The sequence below is a fragment of the Notolepis coatsorum genome (genome assembly GCF_963971535.1).
Source record: "Notolepis coatsorum genome assembly, chromosome: 4".
Taxonomy (NCBI): domain Eukaryota; kingdom Metazoa; phylum Chordata; class Actinopteri; order Aulopiformes; family Paralepididae; genus Notolepis; species Notolepis coatsorum.
In genome coordinates this window covers 178,835,190-178,857,383 of record NC_140168.1, presented here as the reverse complement: position 1 = coordinate 178,857,383, position 22,194 = coordinate 178,835,190, and the positions used below count along the sequence as shown (strand labels likewise).

At 46.7% G+C, this 22,194-nt stretch overlaps 1 protein-coding gene across 2 annotated transcripts in view; it reads left to right on the top strand.

Annotated features, from left to right (window-relative positions):
- tesk1b (testis associated actin remodelling kinase 1b) overlaps window positions 1-18,267 on the top strand; it is a 68,395-nt gene extending 50,128 nt beyond the window's left edge. For both annotated transcript variants that reach the window (XM_084311775.1, XM_084311776.1), the window contains exons 9-11: window positions 1,605-1,691; window positions 7,924-8,020; window positions 16,128-18,267. In XM_084311775.1, coding sequence (XP_084167901.1) covers window positions 1,605-1,691; window positions 7,924-8,020; window positions 16,128-17,188 — 1,245 coding nt within the window. In that variant the 3' untranslated portion in view covers window positions 17,189-18,267. The remainder of the gene's footprint in view (window positions 1-1,604; window positions 1,692-7,923; window positions 8,021-16,127) is intronic.
- Window positions 18,268-22,194: the final 3,927 nt, after the last annotated feature.

Below are 22,194 nucleotides of genomic sequence, written 5' to 3'. Positions count from 1 at the left end.
ACAGGGGGAGAGATGACCAGGTGAGGGGAGAGGAGGATACAGGGGGAGGGGTGACTAAGTGAGAGGAGAGGAGGATACAGGGGGAGGGAGGACCAGGTGAGGGGAGAGGAGGATACAGGGGGAGGGAGGACCAGGTGAGGGGAGAGGAGGATACAGGGGGAGGGATGACCAGGTGAGGGGAGAGGAGGATACAGGGGGAGGGATGACCAGGTTAGAGGAGAGGCGGATACAGGGGGAGAGAGGACCAGGTGAGGGGAGAGGAGGATACAGGGGGAGGGAGGACCAGGTGAGGGGAGAGGAGGATACAGGGGGGGGGAGGACCAGGTGAGGGGAGAGGAGGATACAGGGGGAGGGGTGACTAAGTGAGAGGAGAGGAGGATACAGGGGGAGGGAGGACCAGGTGAGGGGAGAGGAGGATACAGGGGGAGGGGTGACTAAGTGAGAGGAGAGGAGGATACAGGGGGAGGGGTGACTAAGTGAGAGGAGAGGAGGATACAGGGGGAGGGAGGACCAGGTTAGAGGAGAGGCGGATACAGGGGGAGAGAGGACCAGGTGAGGGGAGAGGAGGATACAGGGGGAGGGAGGACCAGGTTAGAGGAGAGGCGGATACAGGGGGAGAGAGGACCAGGTGAGGGGAGAGGAGGATACAGGGGGAGGGAGGACCAGGTGAGGGGAGAGGAGGATACAGGGGGAGGGATGACCAGGTGAGGGGAGAGGAGGATACAGGGGGAGGGATGACCAGGTGAGGGGAGAGGAGGATACAGGGGGAGGGAGGACCAGGTGAGGGGGGGGGAGGACCAGGTGAGGAGAGAGGAAAGGAGGATACAGGGGGAGGGAGGACCAGGTGAGGGGAGAGGAGGATACAGGGGGAGAGAGGACCAGGTGAGGGGGGGGGGATGACCAGGTGAGGAGAGAGGAAAGGAGGATACAGGGGGAGGGAGGACCAGGTGAGGGGAGAGGAAAGGAGGATACAGGGGGAGGGAGGACCAGGTGAGGGGAGAGGAGGATACAGGGGGAGAGAGGACCAGGTGAGGGGGGGGGGGGGGGATGACCAGGTGAGGAGAGAGGAAAGGAGGATACAGGGGGAGGGAGGACCAGGTGAGGGGAGAGGAGGATACAGGGGGGGGGGGGGGGTGAGGAGAGAGGAAAGGAGGATACAGGGGGAGAGAGGACCAGGTGAGGGGAGAGGAGGATACAGGGGGGGATTAGGGTTGGATGGATACTAGCCGTTGCGTGTTGTACTTATTGTGCGTTGGAAGGCCAGTTGTTTACCAGCTAAATGTTAACCATGGTTTAGATTGTGGTCAAGCCACCATTACCATCACTACCGTGCAGGTGATTGATTGATTGAAAATTGTATTAACAGATTGCAGAATGGGTACAATACAGTACGGCTCAATACACACAATTGTTAAGGGGATGCAGACCAGAGAAAGACTTTCGTCTTGTTTACATCAGGGTCCCCCATTTTCAATTCATAATGAATTGTAAGTAAGGGTGCAATTAGCACAGTGCAATCCATTCTTTGTGGATCTAGCCCTCTGTCTTTGTTCCCTGCTATAACTGATGAGCCTTAAGCCACAACCTCTGGTGTCTCTCTGTAGGACTTTGGTCTGGATGTGGAGGCCTTTCAGCACATGGTGGGAGACTGTCCTCCTGCCTTCCTGGAGCTGGCCATCACCTGCTGCAATGTAAGACACACGCACACACACATACACACACACACACGCACGCACGAATAGTTAACCCTTTCATGTGTACGATCTCATGTGAGATTGTAATTTTGAGATGTAAACATTCTGATATTTGATATAATGATAATTTTGTCACAACTGACTGGTGGACAGAGGAGTTTCAAGATGGAAGTGTTCCAAAAAGGGTTAATTTACATCCACCAAAAAAATATACTTTTGAAAAACCTTTTGTACTGTCTTTTACTAGTATGTCCTCTGCTACTAAGGATACTACCTTGCCTATATTACTACCTACTATGCTAATTATGTCTTTACTACCATGCACTCAAGACTGTAGCACCCAAGTTCGACACTGTTTGACGAACAATAATAATAATAACTTTGTTATATATAGCGCCTTTCAGAAGACCCAAGGTCGCTTTACATAAGGGGGATAATAAAAGTAACAAACATAGTGGACAGACACAACATACAAAGTGAGAGATTAGGGGTTAAAGGCCAAGTTGAAGAGGTGTAATGTCACTTACCCTTAGCTGCCAGAGTTGTACCCTTCCTGCTGACTTGTCGTACAGAACTTGTAAGTCGTTGGCGCGGCTGGGTAGTGTAGAGGACTAAGCACTCTCCTACCACCGCAGAGACTCTGGGTTCTAATCCAGCTGTCAGCGGTACCTCCGGCTCGGTCAGTCGTCCCTACGAACACAATCGCTAGTGTTCGCGGGTGGGAGGCCGTGGGGTATGTGTCCTGGCCGTTGCAAACAGCGACTCCTACTGGTCGGTCGGGGCGCCTGTTCAGCGGAGAGGAGATCTGGGGGAAATGGCGTGAACCTCCACATGATTGATTGATTGATTGAAAAGTTTATTAACAGATTGCAGAATGGGTACAGTACAGTACATCTCAATACATACAATTGTTAAGGGGATGCAGACCAGAGAAAGACTTTCGTCTTGTTTCCACCAGGGTCCCCCATTTTCAATTCATCATAACATATATGACATACATGACATACAGATAGACAGTACTGCTACATCTATACATTTATGACATATCAGATTTGCAAATACAGTACTGTTTGTGATACAAAAGTGTCCAGAAAAGGAGTGTATATACATTTGGCGTAGAAACTGTACATTGGAGGAGGTTGGTGGGGTGGGGTTGGGTGAGGGCTGTACATTGGAGGTGGGGGGGGGGGGGGGGGGGGGGGGGGGTTGGGTAGGGGACACACACACATTTTACACTGTACATTGGAATGTTGACAAAGCCTTACTTGGTCATTTACTGTACAACTAGGTTAGGACATTTGTAGGGGCCAGTTTCGAATTGCAGTCTCACGTAGGTGTTTTTTGAGAGTGTTTTTGAAGGTGGGTAGTGATTCACATTCCTTTACAGCTTTAGGCAGGGCGTTCCACATTGATGTGGCATAATTGCGAAACGTGTTTAGTCCCTTGTTTGAGCCGAATCTGGGTTTTACATGATTTGTGGAGCTCCCTCTGGTGTTGTGATCGTGGTATTCACTGACCTTTGGGAAGTATTTTGACATGTACATGGGTACCTTGGTCGCGTAGTGTATCTTGTAGACCAGGCCCATTGCAAGTTGCTGTACTCTGTCGTCTACTCTAAGCCATCCTAGGTTGTCAAAGTGGGCAGGGGTGAGGTGGGTTCTAGGAGTCAGGTCAAGTAGTAGTCTGACTAGCTTGTTTTGAGATGTTTGTAATTTGTTTTTTAGTGCCTTTGAGGTGCTTTGGTACCATGAGGTGCAAGCATAGTCGTAGTACCCTTGAATGAGTGCTCCTGCTAGAGTCTTCAGGGTATTCTTGTTTACCAGAGAGGAGATCCGGTACAAGAATCGCGTTCGTTGGTTGACTTTTTTTATTACATTGGATGCCATTTTGTCACAGGAAAGATTAGCCTCTAGGATGGAACCCAGGTAGGTAATTTCATCTTTCCTTGTGACAATATTGTCACCCACTGTAACCGAGAAGTCGTCAGTCTTGCTGAGTTTGTTATTTGAACCGAAGAGAATGGACTCTGTTTTGCCCATGTGTAATGATAGTTTGTTGTCGGCGAGCCATATGCAGATTTTGCCTAGTTCCGAGCTGAGGGCTTTTTCAACCTGTAACTTGTTCTTGTCAGAGACCAGCAGGGCTGAGTCGTCCGCAAACAGGAACAAGTTGCAGTCACAAGCTGACGACATGTCATTTGCATAAATTAGGAATAGTAGCGGTCCTAGTATGCTTCCTTGTGGAACACCACAGCTCACTGTGAGGGGGGGGGATAGGGTACCGTTTACTTCCACCATCTGTTCCCTCCCCTCCAGGTAGGATTGTATCCAGCTCACTGATAAACTATCAAAACCAATTGCTTTTAGCTTGTCAATCAGAATGGTGTGATTGACAGTGTCGAAGGCCTTTTGTAGGTCCAGCATGACCATGCCGCAGTATTTGCCCGCGTCCACCTCTTGTTTGATGTGGTCGTTCAAGTAGAGAAGGCATGTGTCAGTGGAGTGGGATGTTCTGAAGCCAGATTGGAATTCGTAGATTAGATTTTTTTCCGCGAGGTATTTTTCGATCTGTTCGTATACTATTTTTTCCATGACTTTCGAGATGGATGTAAGGATAGAAACAGGGCGGTAGTTACCCGGGTCTAATTTGCTGCCCTTTTTGTGCAGGGGTGTTACTCTCGCAATTTTGAAGTCCTTGGGGACGTGTCCCTGTTTTATGGAGAGGTTTATTATGTGTGTGATGACTGGGGTGATGGCTGCTGCTGAGTCTCTGAGGAATTTGGAGGGGATGTTGTCATGGCCAGTGGCCTTGTTTGGTTGGAGGGCGCTCAGTTTTTTGAGTACCTCATCTGTAGTTACTATTTCCAGTTTGAAGTCGTCTTTGTGGACGCCTAGGTTCATGTAGTATGCTACTATGTGTTCTACCCCATACTGCCCTGAGTGGGAGGGTAGTTTGTTTACCAGTGTTGTGGCTATGTTTGTGAAGAAAGTGTTTAAGTAATTGGCTACATCCAGCTTGTCTGTGATGAGCGTGTTGTCCGTCTTTATGTTTATGTTTGAGAACCTGGTTTTGAGTTTTTTACTGCAGCCTAGTTGATTGTTGAGTAATTTCCAAAGTTCACGTGGTTTATTTTTGTTTTCCTCGGTTTTGTCATTGATGAAATTTTTTTTTGCAGTTTTGATCATGGAGTTTACGTCATTTCTTAGTCTGTTTCTTTCTAGTTTGAGTTCAGTCACGTGGTCTTGGAGTTCACTGCTCGTGCTTTTGGTAAGCTTTGACTGACTTTTACGAAACTCAGAGCATTTTTTGTCTCTGGCTTTCATAGCGGTCAGTATTTCAGTGTGCATCCATGGCTCAGCGCGATTTTTTACCCTGGTGGTTCTTAGGGGGGCCATTTTGTTTAGTATTGATGAAAATTTGGTTTTGAAGCCAAGCCAAGTTTCTTCAACCAGTGTACCATTGAGTTCATCTGACCAGTCCAGACTCTCCAGTTCAAGGTTAAAGGCCTCGCTAGAGTAGGTTTTGAGGTCTCTAGATGTGACTGTTTTGTGACAGCCAGCCTTTAGTTTTAGCTTTTTGCGGGTACAGAATATCATGTAATGATCACTTAACCCGCATGCTATAACCCCTTTACTGGAGATCTTGGACTTGTCAGAGGTCAGTATGAGGTCAATGGTAGTCTGAGTTGATTCACATATCCTTGTGGGTTGGGTGATTAGTTGGCTGAGGCCGTGCAGATCACAAAACCTATTGAAGGATTTGAAGACGGGTGCATTTTTTTGTTGCATATCCGTGTTCCAATCCCCAATAAGAATTTTTTCCGCATCCTCAGCTCCAGCTAAGCACACATCCAGAGTATCATAAAAACCAGTCTGTTCTGGTGGTCTATAGATTGTGCCTATTAGTACTGATTTTGCCCTTTCAAATAAGATTTCAATCCATACAGTTTCAATCTCGTCATGGTTAAGGTCAGTACGGTTGCTGAATTTGGTATCTTTGTGTATATACACACAGACACCACCTCCATACTGGTTCCTATCCCTCCTGATGATTGAATAGTCCTCGATTTCTATCTCTGGATCCTGAACAGATGAGTCAAGTTTTGTTTCTGTGAAACATAATATATTTGCCTTACCGTTTAGAAACAAATGTCTGATTTCAGCCAATTTCGGTTTCAAGCTGTTTATGTTTAAGTGAAATATGTGAAGTCCATTTTTGCTTGTAATAAGTTTGATGTCATCACAGTTGAGGTAACTCTGTTCCATTGTGTCCTGTCCTGTGGTGGGGGGAGGGGGGGCGTTGTTGCTGTTTGTGCCGTGGGTGGGGAGGGGGGGGTGGGGTGATGCTTTGTCCTGTGCTGGTGTCTGTACTCCTTTGTGTGAAAGCCCGCGATGTGGGGGGGGGGGCTGGTTGATTACAGATATGTCTGATTGTACTCCATTGTGGGGGAGGGGGGGGGGGGGTGCCTTTTGTCCTGGCCTCGGCCCGGGTAGACTTGCTGGCATGGCGGCCTTGGCCTTGGCGGGGCCAGCCAAGCCAACCGTCGGGTCCTTGGTGGTCTCGATGTCCCGCGCCGCTCCTCCTTTAGCCACTCGCCGAGTCCGCTGGGGCTTCTGTGAGGGTATGTCGCCGCTTGCTGGTCGGCTGGTGCAACTGCTGGCTGGAGCGTCAACTGCGTGGATGCTGTTGGTCGCGATGGGAACCTCCATCGCTTCTTGCTGTAGTCTCTGGTTCCGTGTCATTACGGGACCAGGGTTCTGATGTATGTCACCCGACATGAGCAGATATAACAAAATCATTGATCTCTTATTACACTTGCCTGCCGGGGGTAATTTCCTTCGTTCCGGATTTGCAGTAAGTACTGCGTGGATCGCCGAGGCTCCGAATGCTGGATGTTTCCTCTCCGTGCCCGTTAACAAGTAGAAGTCGCAATGGGACTGCTGATTTACGTTTTCGCTACCCTCCACTTCTGTCTGGAGTTGCTGCTTGAGTTGTGAATTCAGGTACAAATCCATAATCCACAGGAGGGAAAGTAGAAAATGCGCAAAGTACTTTGTTGTTGCTCTGTTGCGTTGGCTGTTGCGCTGGTTACGGGAGCCACGTAAAATGCGACCGTCCATGTTGAAGCCGGAAGAGATAACATGCGTTACGTTCCCCCAGTGAGACTCCTCGCTGTCGGGTGTAAAGAAGCGGCTGGTGACTCCACATGTAGTGGAGAAGGCATTTGATAGTCTAGAGTAGACTCTACACCAGGGGTCTCAAACTCGCGGCGTGCGGGCCAATTGCGGCCCGCTGGATGATATATTACATCAAAGTATTTTTTTTATTTTTTTTATGTTGTGGGACTTGTACAGCACTTTGTTCAACTTTGTCAGTGCTGTAAAGTTTAAACCTTTTTAAATCTTAGACAAACAAAACACTTTGCTTTCATGAAATATTGTAAGCAGTCATTTGAGGTTTTATAAAAGCAGCACAATGAACACAAATCTGTCGGTGCCGAGTCCGACCTCATCTTAAATAACAAACAGCATTGCTTGTTGTAGTTAACAAAGAGAGGCAGAGTTGATTTTGCAAAAGAATCATACGGTATATAATATTTGATGCGGCCCAGCCTCACCCAGACTCTACCTCCAGCAGCCCCCAGGTAAATTGAGTTTGAGAACCCTGCTCTACACCCTCCCCAGACCGACAGTAGGGCAGCATGTGATGGTCTACACCCTCCCCAGGCCGACAGTGGGGCAGCATGTGATAGTCTACACCCTCCCCAGGCCGACAGTGGGGCAGCATGTGATGGTCTACACCCTCCCCAGGCCGACAGTGGGGCAGCATGTGATAGTCTACACCCTCCCCAGGCCGACAGTGGGGCAGCATGTGATGGTCTACACCCTCCCCAGGCCGACAGTGGGGCAGCATGTGATAGTCTACACCCTCCCCAGGCCGACAGTGGGGCAGCATGTGATAGTCTACACCCTCCCCAGACCGACAGTGAAATAAAAACATAGTAGAGAAAAGATTTATCACAAGAAATGGCTAGCAATTAAAAGGCCCTTTGAAATGACCATTTACCTATTTCTGTCTGTCTGTCTCTCAATCTGTCTCCCTCTCCATCGCTCTGTCGCTCTCTCTCTCCATCTCTGTGTCTCTCTCTCGGTCTCTCCCTCCATATCTGTCTCTGTCTCTCTCCCTCTCTCTCTGTCTCCCTCTCTATGTCTCTGTCTCCCTCGGCCAGATGAATGCAAAGCGCCGTCCGTCTTTCGCTCAGATCGTCGTGGAGCTGGAGAGGAGGGAGGTCAAGGGGGCGCAGAAGGGTGACTCGGCAGTTGAGGGTGAGTCATCAGACCCACGTGTGTGAACAGGAACATTAGTGTGTGAGTGAACAGGAACATTAGTGTGTGTGTGTGAGATAAGGCTGTCCCCGAAGCCTGTTTTTGGGATTCGAACTTCGTCAGGGTTTTTCAAACGAACGTTCGAACCTTCGTTTTTAATAAAAAAATAATAAAAACAAATCGTTTTTTTTTTATATATCCTCAAACTAAATCCTCAATTTGAATAAAGTGATTAATCTGTCTTTTCTTTTTTTATTAAATCAACTTTCCAGCCCCAGACCCAGCCCAGGGAGAAGCCCCAGCCCAACTAAATCAATTAAATCAACTTTCTTTAATGAATATAACTAATCAGTTTATTTTAATACTGTAATATTAGTGTAGCCTAATCTTTATCTGCAACTGTGAAGAAAACCCCCATTGGTTTAAACAGAATAATTGAATTAATTAATTTTGATTTAGAATTCGAATGCCAACGTAACGAACGAAGGTTCGAACGTTCGGACGTTTGGGCTCAGCCCTAGTGTGTGTGTGTGTGTGAACGGGAACATTATTCTGTGTGTGTGTGTGTGTGAACGGGAACATTATTCTGTGTGTGTGTGTGTGTGAACGGGAACATTATTCTGTGTGTGTGTGTGAACGGGAACATTATTCTGTGTGTGTGTGTGTGTGTGTGTGAACGGGAACATTATTGTGTGTGTGTGTGTGAACGGGAACATTATTCTGTGTGTGTGTGTGTGAACAGGAACATTATTCTGTGTGTGTGTGTGTGTGTGTGTGAACAGGAACATTGTGTGTGTGTGAACAGGAACATTATTGTGTGTGTGTGTGTGTGAACAGGAACATTATTGTGTGTGTGTGTGAACAGGAACATTATTGTGTGTGTGTGAGAACAGGAACATTATTCTGTGTGTGTGTGTGTGAACAGGAACATTAGTGTGTGTGTGAACAGGAACATTAGTGTGTGTGTGTGTGCAGGAGCATTAGTGTGTGTGTGTGTGTGAACAGGAACATTAGTGTGTGTGTGAACAGGAACATTAGTGTGTGTGTGTGTGCAGGAGCATTAGTGTGTGTGTGTGTGTGAACAGGAACATTAGTGTGTGTGTGAACAGGAACATTAGTGTGTGTGTGTGTGAACAGGAACATTAGTGTGTGTGTGCAGGAACATTAGTGTGTGTGTGTGTGTGTGCAGGAGCATTAGTGTGTGTGTGTGTGTGTGTGTGTGTGTGAACAGGAACATTGTTTGTGTGTGTGTGTGAACAGGAACATTAGTGTGTGTGTGCAGGAACATTAGTGTGTGTGAACAGGAACATTAGTGTGTGTGTGAACAGGAACATTAGTGTGTGTGAGAACAGGAACATTATTGTGTGTGTGAACAGGAACATTATTGTGTGTGTGAACAGGAACATTATTGTGTGTGTGTGTGTGAACAGGAACATTAGTGTGTGTGTGTGTGTGAACAGGAACATTAGTGTGTGTGAGAACAGGAACATTAGTGTGTGTGAGAACAGGAACATTAGTGTGTGTGAGAACAGGAACATTATTGTGTGTGTGAACAGGAACATTATTGTGTGTGTGAACAGGAACATTATTGTGTGTGTGAACAGGAACATTATTGTGTGTGTGAACAGGAACATTATTGTGTGTGTGTGTGTGAACAGGAACATTAGTGTGTGTGTGTGTGTGAACAGGAACATTAGTGTGTGTGTGTGTGAGAGAACAGGAACATTAGTGTGTGTGTGTGTGTGTGAGAGAACAGGAACATTAGTGTGTGTGTGTGTGTGTGTGTGAGAGAACAGGAACATGTGTGTGTGTGTGTGTGAGTGAACAGGAACATTAGTGTGTGTGTGTGTGTGAGTGAACAGGAACATGTGTGTGTGTGTGTGTGTGTGAACAGGAACATTAGTGTGTGTGTGTGTGTGAGTGAACAGGAACATGTGTGTGTGTGTGTGTGTGTGAACAGGAACATTAGTGTGTGTGTGTGAGAGAACAGGAACGTGTGTGTGTGTGTGTGAGTGAACAGGAACATTAGTGTGTGTGTGTGTGTGTGAGAGAACAGGAACATGTGTGTGTGAGTGAACAGGAACATTAGTGTGTGTGTGTGTGAGTGAACAGGAACATTAGTGTGTGTGTGTGTGTGAGAGAACAGGAACATGTGTGTGTGTGAGTGAACAGGAACATTGTGTGTGTGTGAGAACAGGAACATTATTGTTTGAACAGGAACATTAGTGTGTGTGTGAGAACAGGAACATTATTGTTTGAACAGGAACATTATTGTTTGAACAGGAACATGTGTGTGTGTGTAATGCGCGTGTTGCTGCCATGTGACTCTCTTGGGGGTCCAGATCTCGGGGGAGGTCTTAGCCTAGCTGTGTGGGGGGAAGGGGGGAGCAGAGCTAATGTATGTTGTCACATCCATACTGGACCACGTCCAGCTGCTGGGGTGGTCTGTACCAAATAAGTAAGGGATAATGTATAGCTACGAGGTCATTGTCGCAAAATAATTGACCGACACGGAGTTTAGAATACAGAGGCGCCTCGCCGAGGTGTTCTTTAAACGTAGTGAAGGTCAATTATTTTGCGACAATGACCGAGTATAGGCTATACATTATCCCGCTTATTACATGGCTAACTTACTAACAATATACCTAATTCATTTTACACCATCGACAAGACGAGATCAAATGCAGACGCAGTTGTTCTGTGGCTCCGTCCGCTGTCAGCCCAAATAAAGTTATTATTATCGCCGGCAGGTGTGTGGACTGATTGCACTGATGTCAGTGGGCTTGATTGCTGCAGCTGCGCACAGCGGTCATTATTGCTCGGCAGAGGTCCGTTATCGAGTAATAACGGACCTCTGACGAGCGCTATTGACCAATCACAATCAAGCATTTCGGCGAATGTGAAAACGCCATGTAATAATGTGCTTTATAATATAAAGACGATGTTGATAATACATGCAGGCCCGTTCCTCTGTCTCTTAGCCCCCAAGACAGGTTACTACATTCAGGCCCGTTCCTCTGTCTCTTAGCCCTCCAGGACAGGTTACTACATTCAGGCCCGTTCCTCTGTCTCTTAGCCTCCAGGACAGGTTACTACATTCAGGCCTGTTCCTCTGTCTCTTAGCCCTCCAGGACGGGTTACTACATTCAGGCCTGTTCCTCCGTCTCTTAGCCCTCCAGGACAGGTTACTACATTCAGGCCTGTTCCTCCGTCTCTTAGCCTCCAGGACAGGTTACTACATTCAGGCCTGTTCCTCCGTCTCTTAGCCCTCCAGGACAGGTTACTACATTCAGGCCTGTTCCTCCGTCTCTTAGGGGGCTTTCTCACTCAACATCGGGGTCGAAATCAGCTCCGTGCCGTCCTCATTCCGAGTTCCGTGCCGAACTCCCCCCCCCCCCCCCCTCTCCCCCCTCTAGTTTGTGTACACACTTCAGTCTGGGTGCGCTCTGGGTTTTGTTTACGGTTTGCGTTTTGAGCTTGTAAGCTTGCCGTAGTCGATGATGTCACGCTCGAAATGTAAACACAGAACACGGAGACTGGAGAATGCATTTTGATATAAAGAAACAAATAACTAATAAATATGAAGTTATATTTGAACCTCTGTTGTCAAGCCTTGTCAATATAACCCATCCCCCTTTTCTCACGAATGGAACTCTGTTGTAGAGTCCGCTTTTGATTGTTTTGCAGGGTTAACAATAACGCTAAGCTAACGGCTAACGCTAACGTTACTACATGCAACATACTAGTAACATTGCTCGCATCGATTATATTGAATGTCATTGATCTACTGGTCGACCGAAAATGTAATGTAAACGGGAATGTCTTAACACGACTGCGGACTCTGGATGTTGATATAAAGTGAACAAATTGCCAATAAATATGAAGTTATATTTGAACCTCTGTTGTCAAGCCTTGTCAATAATAACCCACCCCATTTTATCACGAATGGATGGTGTTGTAGAGTCCGCTTTTGAACGATCTACTGGTCGACCACAGCCGACTGGTTGGGCACCACTGGTCTAATAGAAATAAATGCATTCGAACAAGAAAGTATAGTATACAGCAATGGCTAACGGCTAAACGCTAGTTAGCTAGCCTGTTCAGAAGCTAACATTATCCCATCGCTTGTGGCAATTATATTGCATGTCATTGATCTACTGGTCGACCACGGCCGACTGGTTGGGCACCACTGGTCTATAGAAATAAATGCATTGAACAATGTATAGACATAGCAATGGCAAACAAAACTGCCAGGCCTAACCGCCCCCACTCAGCGCGCACCTGAGACCACCAATTTCAGCGGTCCAGGTTCAGCGCCCCCAGGGACGAATCAGCGGGGGGCGGGGACGGGGGACAGCGTTCTCACTCAGACAGACACACCCTTTTCTGATGCGAGCCGGCTCTGATTCGACAGAGCAGTGAGTGGGAAAGCCCCCTTAGCCTCCAGGACAGGTTACTACATTCAGGCCTGTTCCTCCGTCTCTTAGCCTCCAGGACAGGTTACTACATTCAGGGCCGTTCCTCTGTCTCTTAGCCCTCCAGGACGGGTTACTACATTCAGGCCTGTTCCTCCGTCTCTTAAGGCCTCTACATGCTACAGCAACTTCAAAGCAACTGCAACAAAACATCAGCGCGATTTCAACACGATTGTTGCAGAGGGTCTTGTAGACTGTGTTGCGAGGATGTTGCGTACCTGTCTCAAATCTAATCTGAAGAACCTTGCGCTGATGTTGCGTAGGAGTGATTGGTTGGTTAGCGAATGGGGGCGGGGCTGTCATAGAATAATATTGGTCCCGCAGAGAATACCATGACCTCCATTGTTGTAGCCAGCCAGCGTTGATGCTAAATAATTTGCCTCACATAGCTGGCCTTTTTCTGAAAACCCAAGCACATATTGTTCCATAGCATACGCCTTCAGTTGATCATGACAAATCCTCTCTTACCTTGACGATTAAAAAGCCTCCATAATTTAGTAAATAAAGCTGTAGCCAGCCAGCTAGCATTGGTGCTATTCAAAATGCTATCCACATTAGCTACATAGCTAACCAACTAAATACAATGGTATCCTGAGGTAACGTTAAATACAACGTTTGCTAGTCGAAATGACTGGACACACACAGGGACAAGTTAAACATCAATCAATTAATTTATTCCAACAGGTAGTTTGAGCTGCATGAGCCGAGGTCTTTCTCTCCTCTCCATTGGAAACTAATGACGTTACGGTAACGTTAGCTCGAAAAGCACAGAAACGGGCGACAGAAGTTAAGCTGCTAGCAACAGACACTATAACACTTCCGGTCGGGGGATTTCAAAATAAAAGAGCGACGTCTAAAAGCACCGGAAATACGTTTATTTTGTACATTATCTAACGTTAACACGAACCTAAACTAACTTTAGTTAAACTACCTTTGCGCGTCGATGTTGCAGAAGCATAAAGGCAGAGTGTCTACAACACCGTTGCTTTGTCGATGTTTTGGTGCAGTTGCTTTGAAGTTGCTGTAGCATGTAGAGGCCTTTAGCCCTCCAGGACAGGTTACTACATTCAGGCCTGTTCCTCCGTCTCTTAGCCTCCAGGACAGGTTACTACATTCAGGCCTGTTCCTCCGTCTCTTAGCCTCCAGGACAGGTTACTACATTCAGGCCCGTTCCTCTGTCTCTTAGCCCTCCAGGACAGGTTACTACATTCAGGCCTGTTCCTCCGTCTCTTAGCCTCCAGGACAGGTTACTACATTCAGGCCTGTTCCTCTGTCTCTTAGCCTCCAGGACGCGGTTACTACATTCAGGCCCGTTCCTCTGTCCCTTAGCCTCCAGGACAGGTTACTACATTCAGGCCTGTTCCTCTGTCTCTTAGCCTCCAGGACAGGTTACTACATTCAGGCCTGTTCCTCCGTCTCTTAGCCTCCAGGACAGGTTACTACATTCAGGCCTGTTCCTCTGTCCCTTAGCCTCCAGGACAGGTTACTACATTCAGGCCTGTTCCTCCGTCTCTTAGCCTCCAGGACGGGTTACTACATTCAGGCCCGTTCCTCTGTCCCTTAGCCTCCAGGACAGGTTACTACATTCAGGCCCGTTCCTCTGTCTCTTAGCCTCCAGGACCGATTACTAAGGGCTCGAAAGAATGTCTTGGGATTCTTAAAATTGAAGGGTTCCCTCTCCAAAATACCGTTATGGATTTTTATGAAACATAAGTTCAGTAAAGCTGCACCGGGTTGTTTTGAGAATAATAATAAATTAAAAAAAAACTACAATAATTAGTTCGAAATACTTGAATATTGTTTATAATCTCAACACTAATCCAAAGAAATCACCCTTTGAAACAAAGTTAACCAATTTAGAGGATGCTTTGTATGGTAAAGGTGGTGGGAGGGTAGGAGCACCACAGCCAATCGGATCATTTCAAACGGAGCTCCAGGGATCCAAATATATATAAGTAATATATCAACATATCTTTTTATATATGACGAGCAGGTTGGTCAATATATCTCATTATATATATATATATATTTCTTTTTTAGACTGGACTTGACCCAATCCCAGGGGGCTGCAAAATGTCTGTTTCTGTTCACATGGAACCATGTTTTCCACTGCTGTGTTTTCGGGGACAGAGGTTTTGTAAACACCGGCTTTTCGATTCAACATTTTTGTTTATTTTCACGTTTACATGCGTCTTCTCTGTTTGTTTGTCACTGTTCCAACACCCCACTCTTCCTAGTCGAGTGCGTCACGTGCACGCAAGGCCCTGTCTGATTGGCCTAGGCTAGAACAGTGGTTCCCAAAGTGTGGTGCGTGACCCCATAGTGGGGCGCGTAGGAGGTACTGCAGGTGGAGGCGGGGGAAAAAATAATAATAATATGAATTTAGCCTACCAAAACTGATTAAGGAGGTAGCTTACCAATAACGATGTAGTATAAGGAGGTACCTTACCAATAATAATGTAGTATAAGGAGGTAGCTTACCAATAATGATGTAGTTTGAGGTAGCTTACCAATAATGATGTAGTATAAGGAGGTAGCTTACCAATAATAATGTAGTATAAGGAGGTACCTTACCAATAATAATGTAGTATAAGGAGGTACCTTACCAATAATAATGTAGTATAAGGAGGTAGCTTACCAATAATAATGTAGTATAAGGAGGTAGCTTACCAATAATGATGTAGTTTAGGAGGTAGCTTACCAATAATGATGTAGTTTAAGGAGGTAGCTTACCAATAATGATGTAGTTTAAGGAGGTACCTTACCAATAATAATGTAGTATAAGGAGGTAGCTTACCAATAATGATGTAGTTTGAGGTAGCTTACCAATAATGATGTAGTATAAGGAGGTAGCTTACCAATAATAATGTAGTATAAGGAGGTACCTTACCAATAATAATGTAGTATAAGGAGGTACCTTACCAATAATAATGTAGTATAAGGAGGTACCTTACCAATAATAATGTAGTATAAGGAGGTAGCTTACCAATAATAATGTAGTATAAGGAGGTAGCTTACCAATAATGATGTAGTTTAGGAGGTAGCTTACCAATAATGATGTAGTTTAAGGAGGTAGCTTACCAATAATGATGTAGTTTAAGGAGGTAGCTTACCAATAATAATGTAGTATAAGGAGGTAGCTTACCAATAATGATGTAGTTTAAGGAGGTAGCTTACCAATAATAATGTAGTATAAGGAGGTAGCTTACCAATAATAATGTAGTTTAAGGAGGTACCTTACCAATAATAATGTAGTATAAGGAGGTAGCTTACCAATAATAATGTAGTTTAAGGAGGTACCTTACCAATAATGATGTAGTTTAAGGAGGTAGCTTACCAATAATAATGTAGTTTAAGGAGGTAGCTTACCAATAATGATGTAGTTTAAGGAGGTAGCTTACCAATAATAATGTAGTTTAAGGAGGTAGCTTACCAATAATGATGTAGTTTAAGGAGGTAGCTTACCAATAATGATGTAGTATAAGGAGGCAGCTCACCAATAAGGGCCTTAAAAATGAACAAATACCAGTGTTTGTTGCGCCTCTCCGTCAGTGAAATGAGCGAGAGATTGTTGGGCCTTGAGGTCTGCATGCTCCTCTTATGACCAGTCTCTCTCTCTCTCTTCCTTTCAGCCTCTTCCCCAGAAGCCGGCCCTCCTCGTAGACGCTCCCTCTGCCTCCCCGCCGACCCGCGCCTCTCACGCAGCAAGTCGGACATGTTACACCCCCCGACCACGCCCCCGTCGGCGACTCTGACTCCTCCCACCCGGGTCAACCCGTTCTCCCAGCGGGAGGACCTGAAGGGGGGCAAGATCAAGCTGTTCGACACGCCGAGCAAGTCGGTCATCTCCCTCACCTTCACCCTGCCCCCGCTGTCGGACCCCTGCGGTGGCGACGACCACCCCGAGGCGGGGTCTGAGGCGGGCGGCGGCACCCCCCCCAGGGGCCACAGGCGCTGCCAGTCGCTGCCCTGCACCCCGCACCTCACGTCCACGCCCACCGCCGCCCTCGCCGAGGAAGAGGAGTCCCCGTCGCAAGTGGTGAAGGCGGAGGATGGGAAGAGTGTGGACCTCCCGGGAGACGACTCGGGTCTCCCGCTGGACCTGGAGATCGGGTCTCTGTACCACCTGGGCCAGGAGGAGGAGGTGGAACCCATGGACTGCACCAGCTCCCCGGACACGCTAGACGGCGCCTTGTCTCCTTACTCCAAACCCTCCCCCCGCGACTCGCCGTCCTCCGCTTCCTCCCAGGCCTCCACCACTCCGTCCTTCTCCGACGGCTGGGGGGATCCCGTCTCCAACGGGTCCCCCCGCCTGCCCCCGCTCTCCCGCTCGGACAATAACAACGCGGTCGTCAGCCGTCCGCCAGGCTGGGGCACTGGCACCACCACCAACGGCTACCGCTCGCCCCCCAACGACCCGGCGGGCCCGTCTCCATTCGGCTCGGGCAGCGGCCACTCTCTGGAGCCGGAGGAGGTGATCTCCTGTCCCGGCTGCTGCCTGGCGGGCCTCCGCTTCCCCTCCATGTGTCTCCGCGCCGCCCCGCCACGCCGGAACGCCTACAAGAACCTAAACGGGGACCACGCGGCCACCCGCGGCCTGCTCTGTCCGGGACCCAAGGGCCTGCCGCCGTCCCCCACGACCACCACTGCCAGCCCAGAGCCGGGACTCACCCTGCCTGGGGCACAGACATAAACCACCAACCCCCCCCCCCCCCCCCCCCTTACACCCCTGCTCGCACCAAATCTATAAGGAGTCTACCAGGAAAAAATAGTAGCTGGGTTCAAGAGCAGTGGAATTATATTGTTTACCATTTAACCGTCAGCTTTGTCCTGGAAACGAGTGGGTCCTCCGAACGATTTGCACAGATTTACCCAGCAATACTGCCCACTTAATTTCCAGGCACACCTTCTTGGTGTTTAAATGGGTGGACATGGAGATCAGGAAATGCATCTGACCTAGGATCAGTTTGCCCAACACACACACACACTCCTAAGCTTTTCCATAATGAGTGGTAGTGAAATCGCCGGGCCCCGTGTCAGTGATTTAAACTAAAGGATATAGGGACCAACTCCCATCTGTGTGATTCTGAGCTGGTGGCTCTGCTGGCAGCTTGGTTAGTGTAGCGCCCTCTGCTGGACTGGGGCTGCTATGACCCAGGTTATGTCGCCTGTGCTGGAAACGTCCACAGAGCGTCGGTAACGGACCGGCGATGACTGCTCTCCTCCTTCAGCATGAAAACACTCATATTCCTGGTCCAAACAGCTGGACCCTGTATGTTCACTGCTGTAAATAGTCTTTTTGACTGCTGCTGCTGATAATGAAACTGATGATGATGATGATGATGATGATGCTACGATGAGGAATGTTATGCCTAGTATTAATATTGCTATACGTTAGTTTTTTCATGCAGTCTGACTGAATGAGCTGTTCGGCTTTAAGTTTGATTATCAAAATGTTTGGTGCACCTTGGATGTTTGTGTGTAAGGCAGTGAATGTGTGTGTGTGCATGCACGTGTGTGCACATGAGGGCAAGTGTGTGTGCGTGTAAGAGTGTTCTGTACACAATTTTCTTTTCTTTTTCTGCTGTATATCTCTATTGGCCCTTCTGGTTGCCTGAGGAAGCACTTAAACTGTATTATTGTCATTATTATTATTACTAAGAAACCTGTTGATATTGTTATTACTTTTGAGAATGAATGGTCAAAAAGACCTGCTTCAACAAAGATGTACTGTACAGATTCATATTATTTAAAAGATGGCATTGAATAAATAAAAATATATAGAATGCAGTCACTGCTGTGTGTTTTCCTTCCTGGAATAGTGCACCCTAAGTACCCCCCACCCTCCCTCTGCACCCTAATCCCACCACCCTCCCTCTCTGCACCCTAACCCCACCAGCCTCCCTCTGTACCCTAACCCCACCAGCCTCCCTCTGTACCCTAACCCCACCACCCTCCCTCTGCACCCTAAAAAAGCAGGTTTAACCCCACCCAAAATCTGCTGCTACAAGCAGGTTTAACCCCACCCATCACCAGCTGCTATAAGCAGGTTTAACCCCACCCAATATCTGCTGCATCTTTTTTTTTTTTAAACTTAAATTTTTTTATTAGACATTTATAGACAAACAACACGACATATACAATAACCTCAACAACACTATTAAACAGACATAAATAATAAAGAAAAAATGTAATACCCAAAAGACGAAAAATAAAAAATACTGACTTAAGCAAATAAAACATAAAACAGTTGTCATACCTTAAACCAAAATAAAATTAGAAAACATTAAGTGTGTGACATGGGTTCAGAGACCCTCTTTGAACCTCTTTCCTCCTTTACCCTTCACCCTCTTGTGTTGGATTTGGTCCCTCCTCTGTGATGTCGTTTTCGTTCCCCTTGTAATCCTCCCACTTACGCCATCTTTCTCCAAATTTCTCTTCCTGTAACCTCAGCATGTGTGTTATCCTCTCCATATCCTGTATCTCTTCCACTATTCCTACCCATTGTGCTATTGTCGGTGGGTCTTCCTTGTACCACAGTCTCGTTATTGCTTTTCTGGCCGCTATCAACATCATCTTTATTAAATATTTGTCCCCCCCCTTGTATTCCCTCGTGCGTCAGGTCTCCTAAGTAAAGCACCAGTCCTGTTTGTGGTAATCCGTATCCTAATATTCTGATCATTGCCTCCCCTATCTCCTCCCAATACCCCTTCAGCTTCTGACATCCCCAGAATATGTGCGTGTGATTTGCCCCCTCCTTCCCACACATCCTCCAGCATGCTCTTTGTGTTGGTGCATATTTTCCCTTCAGCTCTGGGGTTATAAATAATCTGATTATGTTTTTCCATCCAAACTCTTTCCATATCCTCGATCCTGTTGTTGAATGTTGCACCTCACATATGTTCCCCCATTCCTTCCCTGTTATTTCTATCTCTAGCTCTCTCTCCCATTTCTCCCTTATGTAATCGGTCGTGTGTCCCTTACTGTTCATTATAGCCCGGTATATTGCTGATATTACTCTTCCTTGCCCCCCTTCGTATGCCCATACTATCATCTTTATTATTCCATTCTGTTCTTCGTCTTTGGCCCCCCTTATTTCTTTGTAGTCTCTAACCTGTAGATATCTGAAGTGGTCCCTGTTTTCTAGTCCAAATTTCTCCTTTAATTTTTGTAGTGTCTGCATTTCCCCCTTCTCTATAATTTTGCATATCGCTGTTGCCCCCCCCCCCTCTCCCACCTTCTGAACCCATGGTCTAACCTCCCTGGTTTGAATCTCTTGTCATGTGCTACTACCCATCTCAGAACCCCTGACTGCTTCTCCAATTTGTGTGTTTTTACTACTCTGTTCCATATGGTCAAGGTGCATTTGGTGATTGGATCTAATAGTCCCTCTTTTTCTTTAAATAGTTCCCTATCTCCCACCAGAGCTTGTACCTTGTATCCCTCCCCTTCTTTTTCAATGTCTTTCCATCTTGCCTCATATCTGTCGTTACACCAGCACGTCACTGCTCTCAGTTGTGCTGCATAGTAATAATCTTGTAGGCTGGGTACTGCCATCCCTCCCTCTTCCTTTGGTAGTTGTAGTGTTTTATATCTGACCCGTGGTCTTCTCCCCGCCCATATGAACCTCGATATCAGTCTGTCCCACTCCCTGAATTGATTCTGTGGTATTTGTATCGGTAGTGACTGGAATAGGTACAGTAACCTTGATAGTATGTTCATTTTAATGACCTCTATTCTTGAATTGAAGTCCAAGGGCATTACTGTCCATCTCTCTAAGTCTCTCTTGATGTTCTGATTTATCTGTGTATAGTTCGCCTCAAACAGTTTCCCCACCCCTCTCGTGATGTTCACCCCTAAGTATTTAATCTTGTCCATGTCCCATCTTATCCCGTACTGTTCCCTAATTTCCGTCGTTGGGGTATAGTTCCATGCTAAGGTCTGTGTCTTTGTCACGTTTAGTTTGTATCCTGAGTAGTGGCCATATTCCTTCAGTAGATCCATCAGTGCCGGGAAGCTCTTGTCTGGTTGCCTCATGTATACTATCACGTCGTCCGCAAATAGGCCTAGTTTATATTCCGTTCCCTTTATCCTTACTCCCTTAATGTCCTCGGTCTGTCTGATCAGTTGTGCCAGTGGTTCTATGAAAACGGCGAATAGCGTCGGTGAGAGACAACATCCCTGTCTGGTAGCCCTCTCTAATCTGATTATATCCGTCAAGCTGCCATTCACCTTAACCCTCGCTGTCGGTTCTTGATATAGCGCCTTGATCATCTTCATCGCCCTCCCGTTCTTTCCGAACCTCATCAATGTTTTATATAAAAATTTCCAGCTCACACTGTCTAATGCTTTTTCTGCATCTAGGCTAATCAGTACCGCGCTACCACCTTGTTTTTGTATCTCCTCTACTATGTGTAATGTCTTTCTCACGTTGTCCTGTGTCTGTCTCCCTTTAATAAATCCGGTTTGATCTTCATCTATAATGTCTGGCATAAACGTCTCAAATCTCTTTGATATTATCGATGTATACATCTTGTAATCCACGTTGAGTATGGACACAGGTCTGAAACTACTACATAATTCTCTATCCTTCCCTTCCTTCGGTATCGTGGTGATTATGGCTTCCTTCCACGAGGGGGGCATTTTCCCCTCTTCCATCGTGTGTCTGAACGCCGCCCCTAACATGGGTGCTAATTCCGTTCTAAATGTCTTGTAGAATTCCGATGGGAATCCGTCGCTCCCTGGAGACTAGTTGTTTTTAGCTCTACTAATTGCCTCTTCCAGTTCTCGTTCCGTAATTATTTTATTTAATTCTTCATTCTGTTCTTTCCCTATCGATGGTAACTCTAGCTTCTCCAGATATGCTTCTATTTCCTCTTCTCCCGCTGCTTTTGGCTGTGTGTATAGTTTCTCATAGTATTCTCTAAATGTCCTCTCTATTTCAGCTGGGTCTCTCAATATTTCATTAGTCTTTATAATTATATCCCTTATTGTGTGTATCGTGTTCAACTTCTGTTGCGTCCTAATTCTCCTAGCCAACAGTCTGGTCGCTTTTGGTCCCCCTTCATAGTACGTTTGTTTCATGAACCTCGCTTTCTTTTCTATTTCCGTCAATAATTCCCTATTTATCCTGGCCTTTACTTCTTTGATTTCTCCGAGCGTTTCCTGTTCTTTTGATATCTGGTGTCTCCCCTCTAGCTTCTTCAGCTTCCCTATCAGATTGTGATATGTCTCCGTTCTGGCCTTCTTCAGCATTGCTGTCTTCTCCATCAATTTCCCCCTTATCACCACCTTCAGTGTGTCCCATAGAATGTTCGGATCTACCGCCCCGTTGTCATTTTCTTCCTTATACCTGGCTATCTCCTCCTTGATCTGACTCACCACCCCCTTGTTATTTAATATTCCTACATTTAGTCTCCAGATCGTGTTCCTCCGTCTCCCTTCTAGATCTACTGTCAGATATATGGCACTGTGATCCGATATGTCCGCTACTCCTATTCTGCTCTCCCGTACCCTGTAACTGTCCCTCGTCGTCATCAAAAAGTAGTCTATTCTCGCATATGTCACGTGCGGGTGTGAGTAATGTGTGTATTCCCTGTCCATGGCGTGCATCCCCCTCCAAACATCTGTAATTCCCATTTCCGTCATCTGAATATTCATATATCTACTGATTGGTGCCCGTCCTTTTCTAGTACTCGT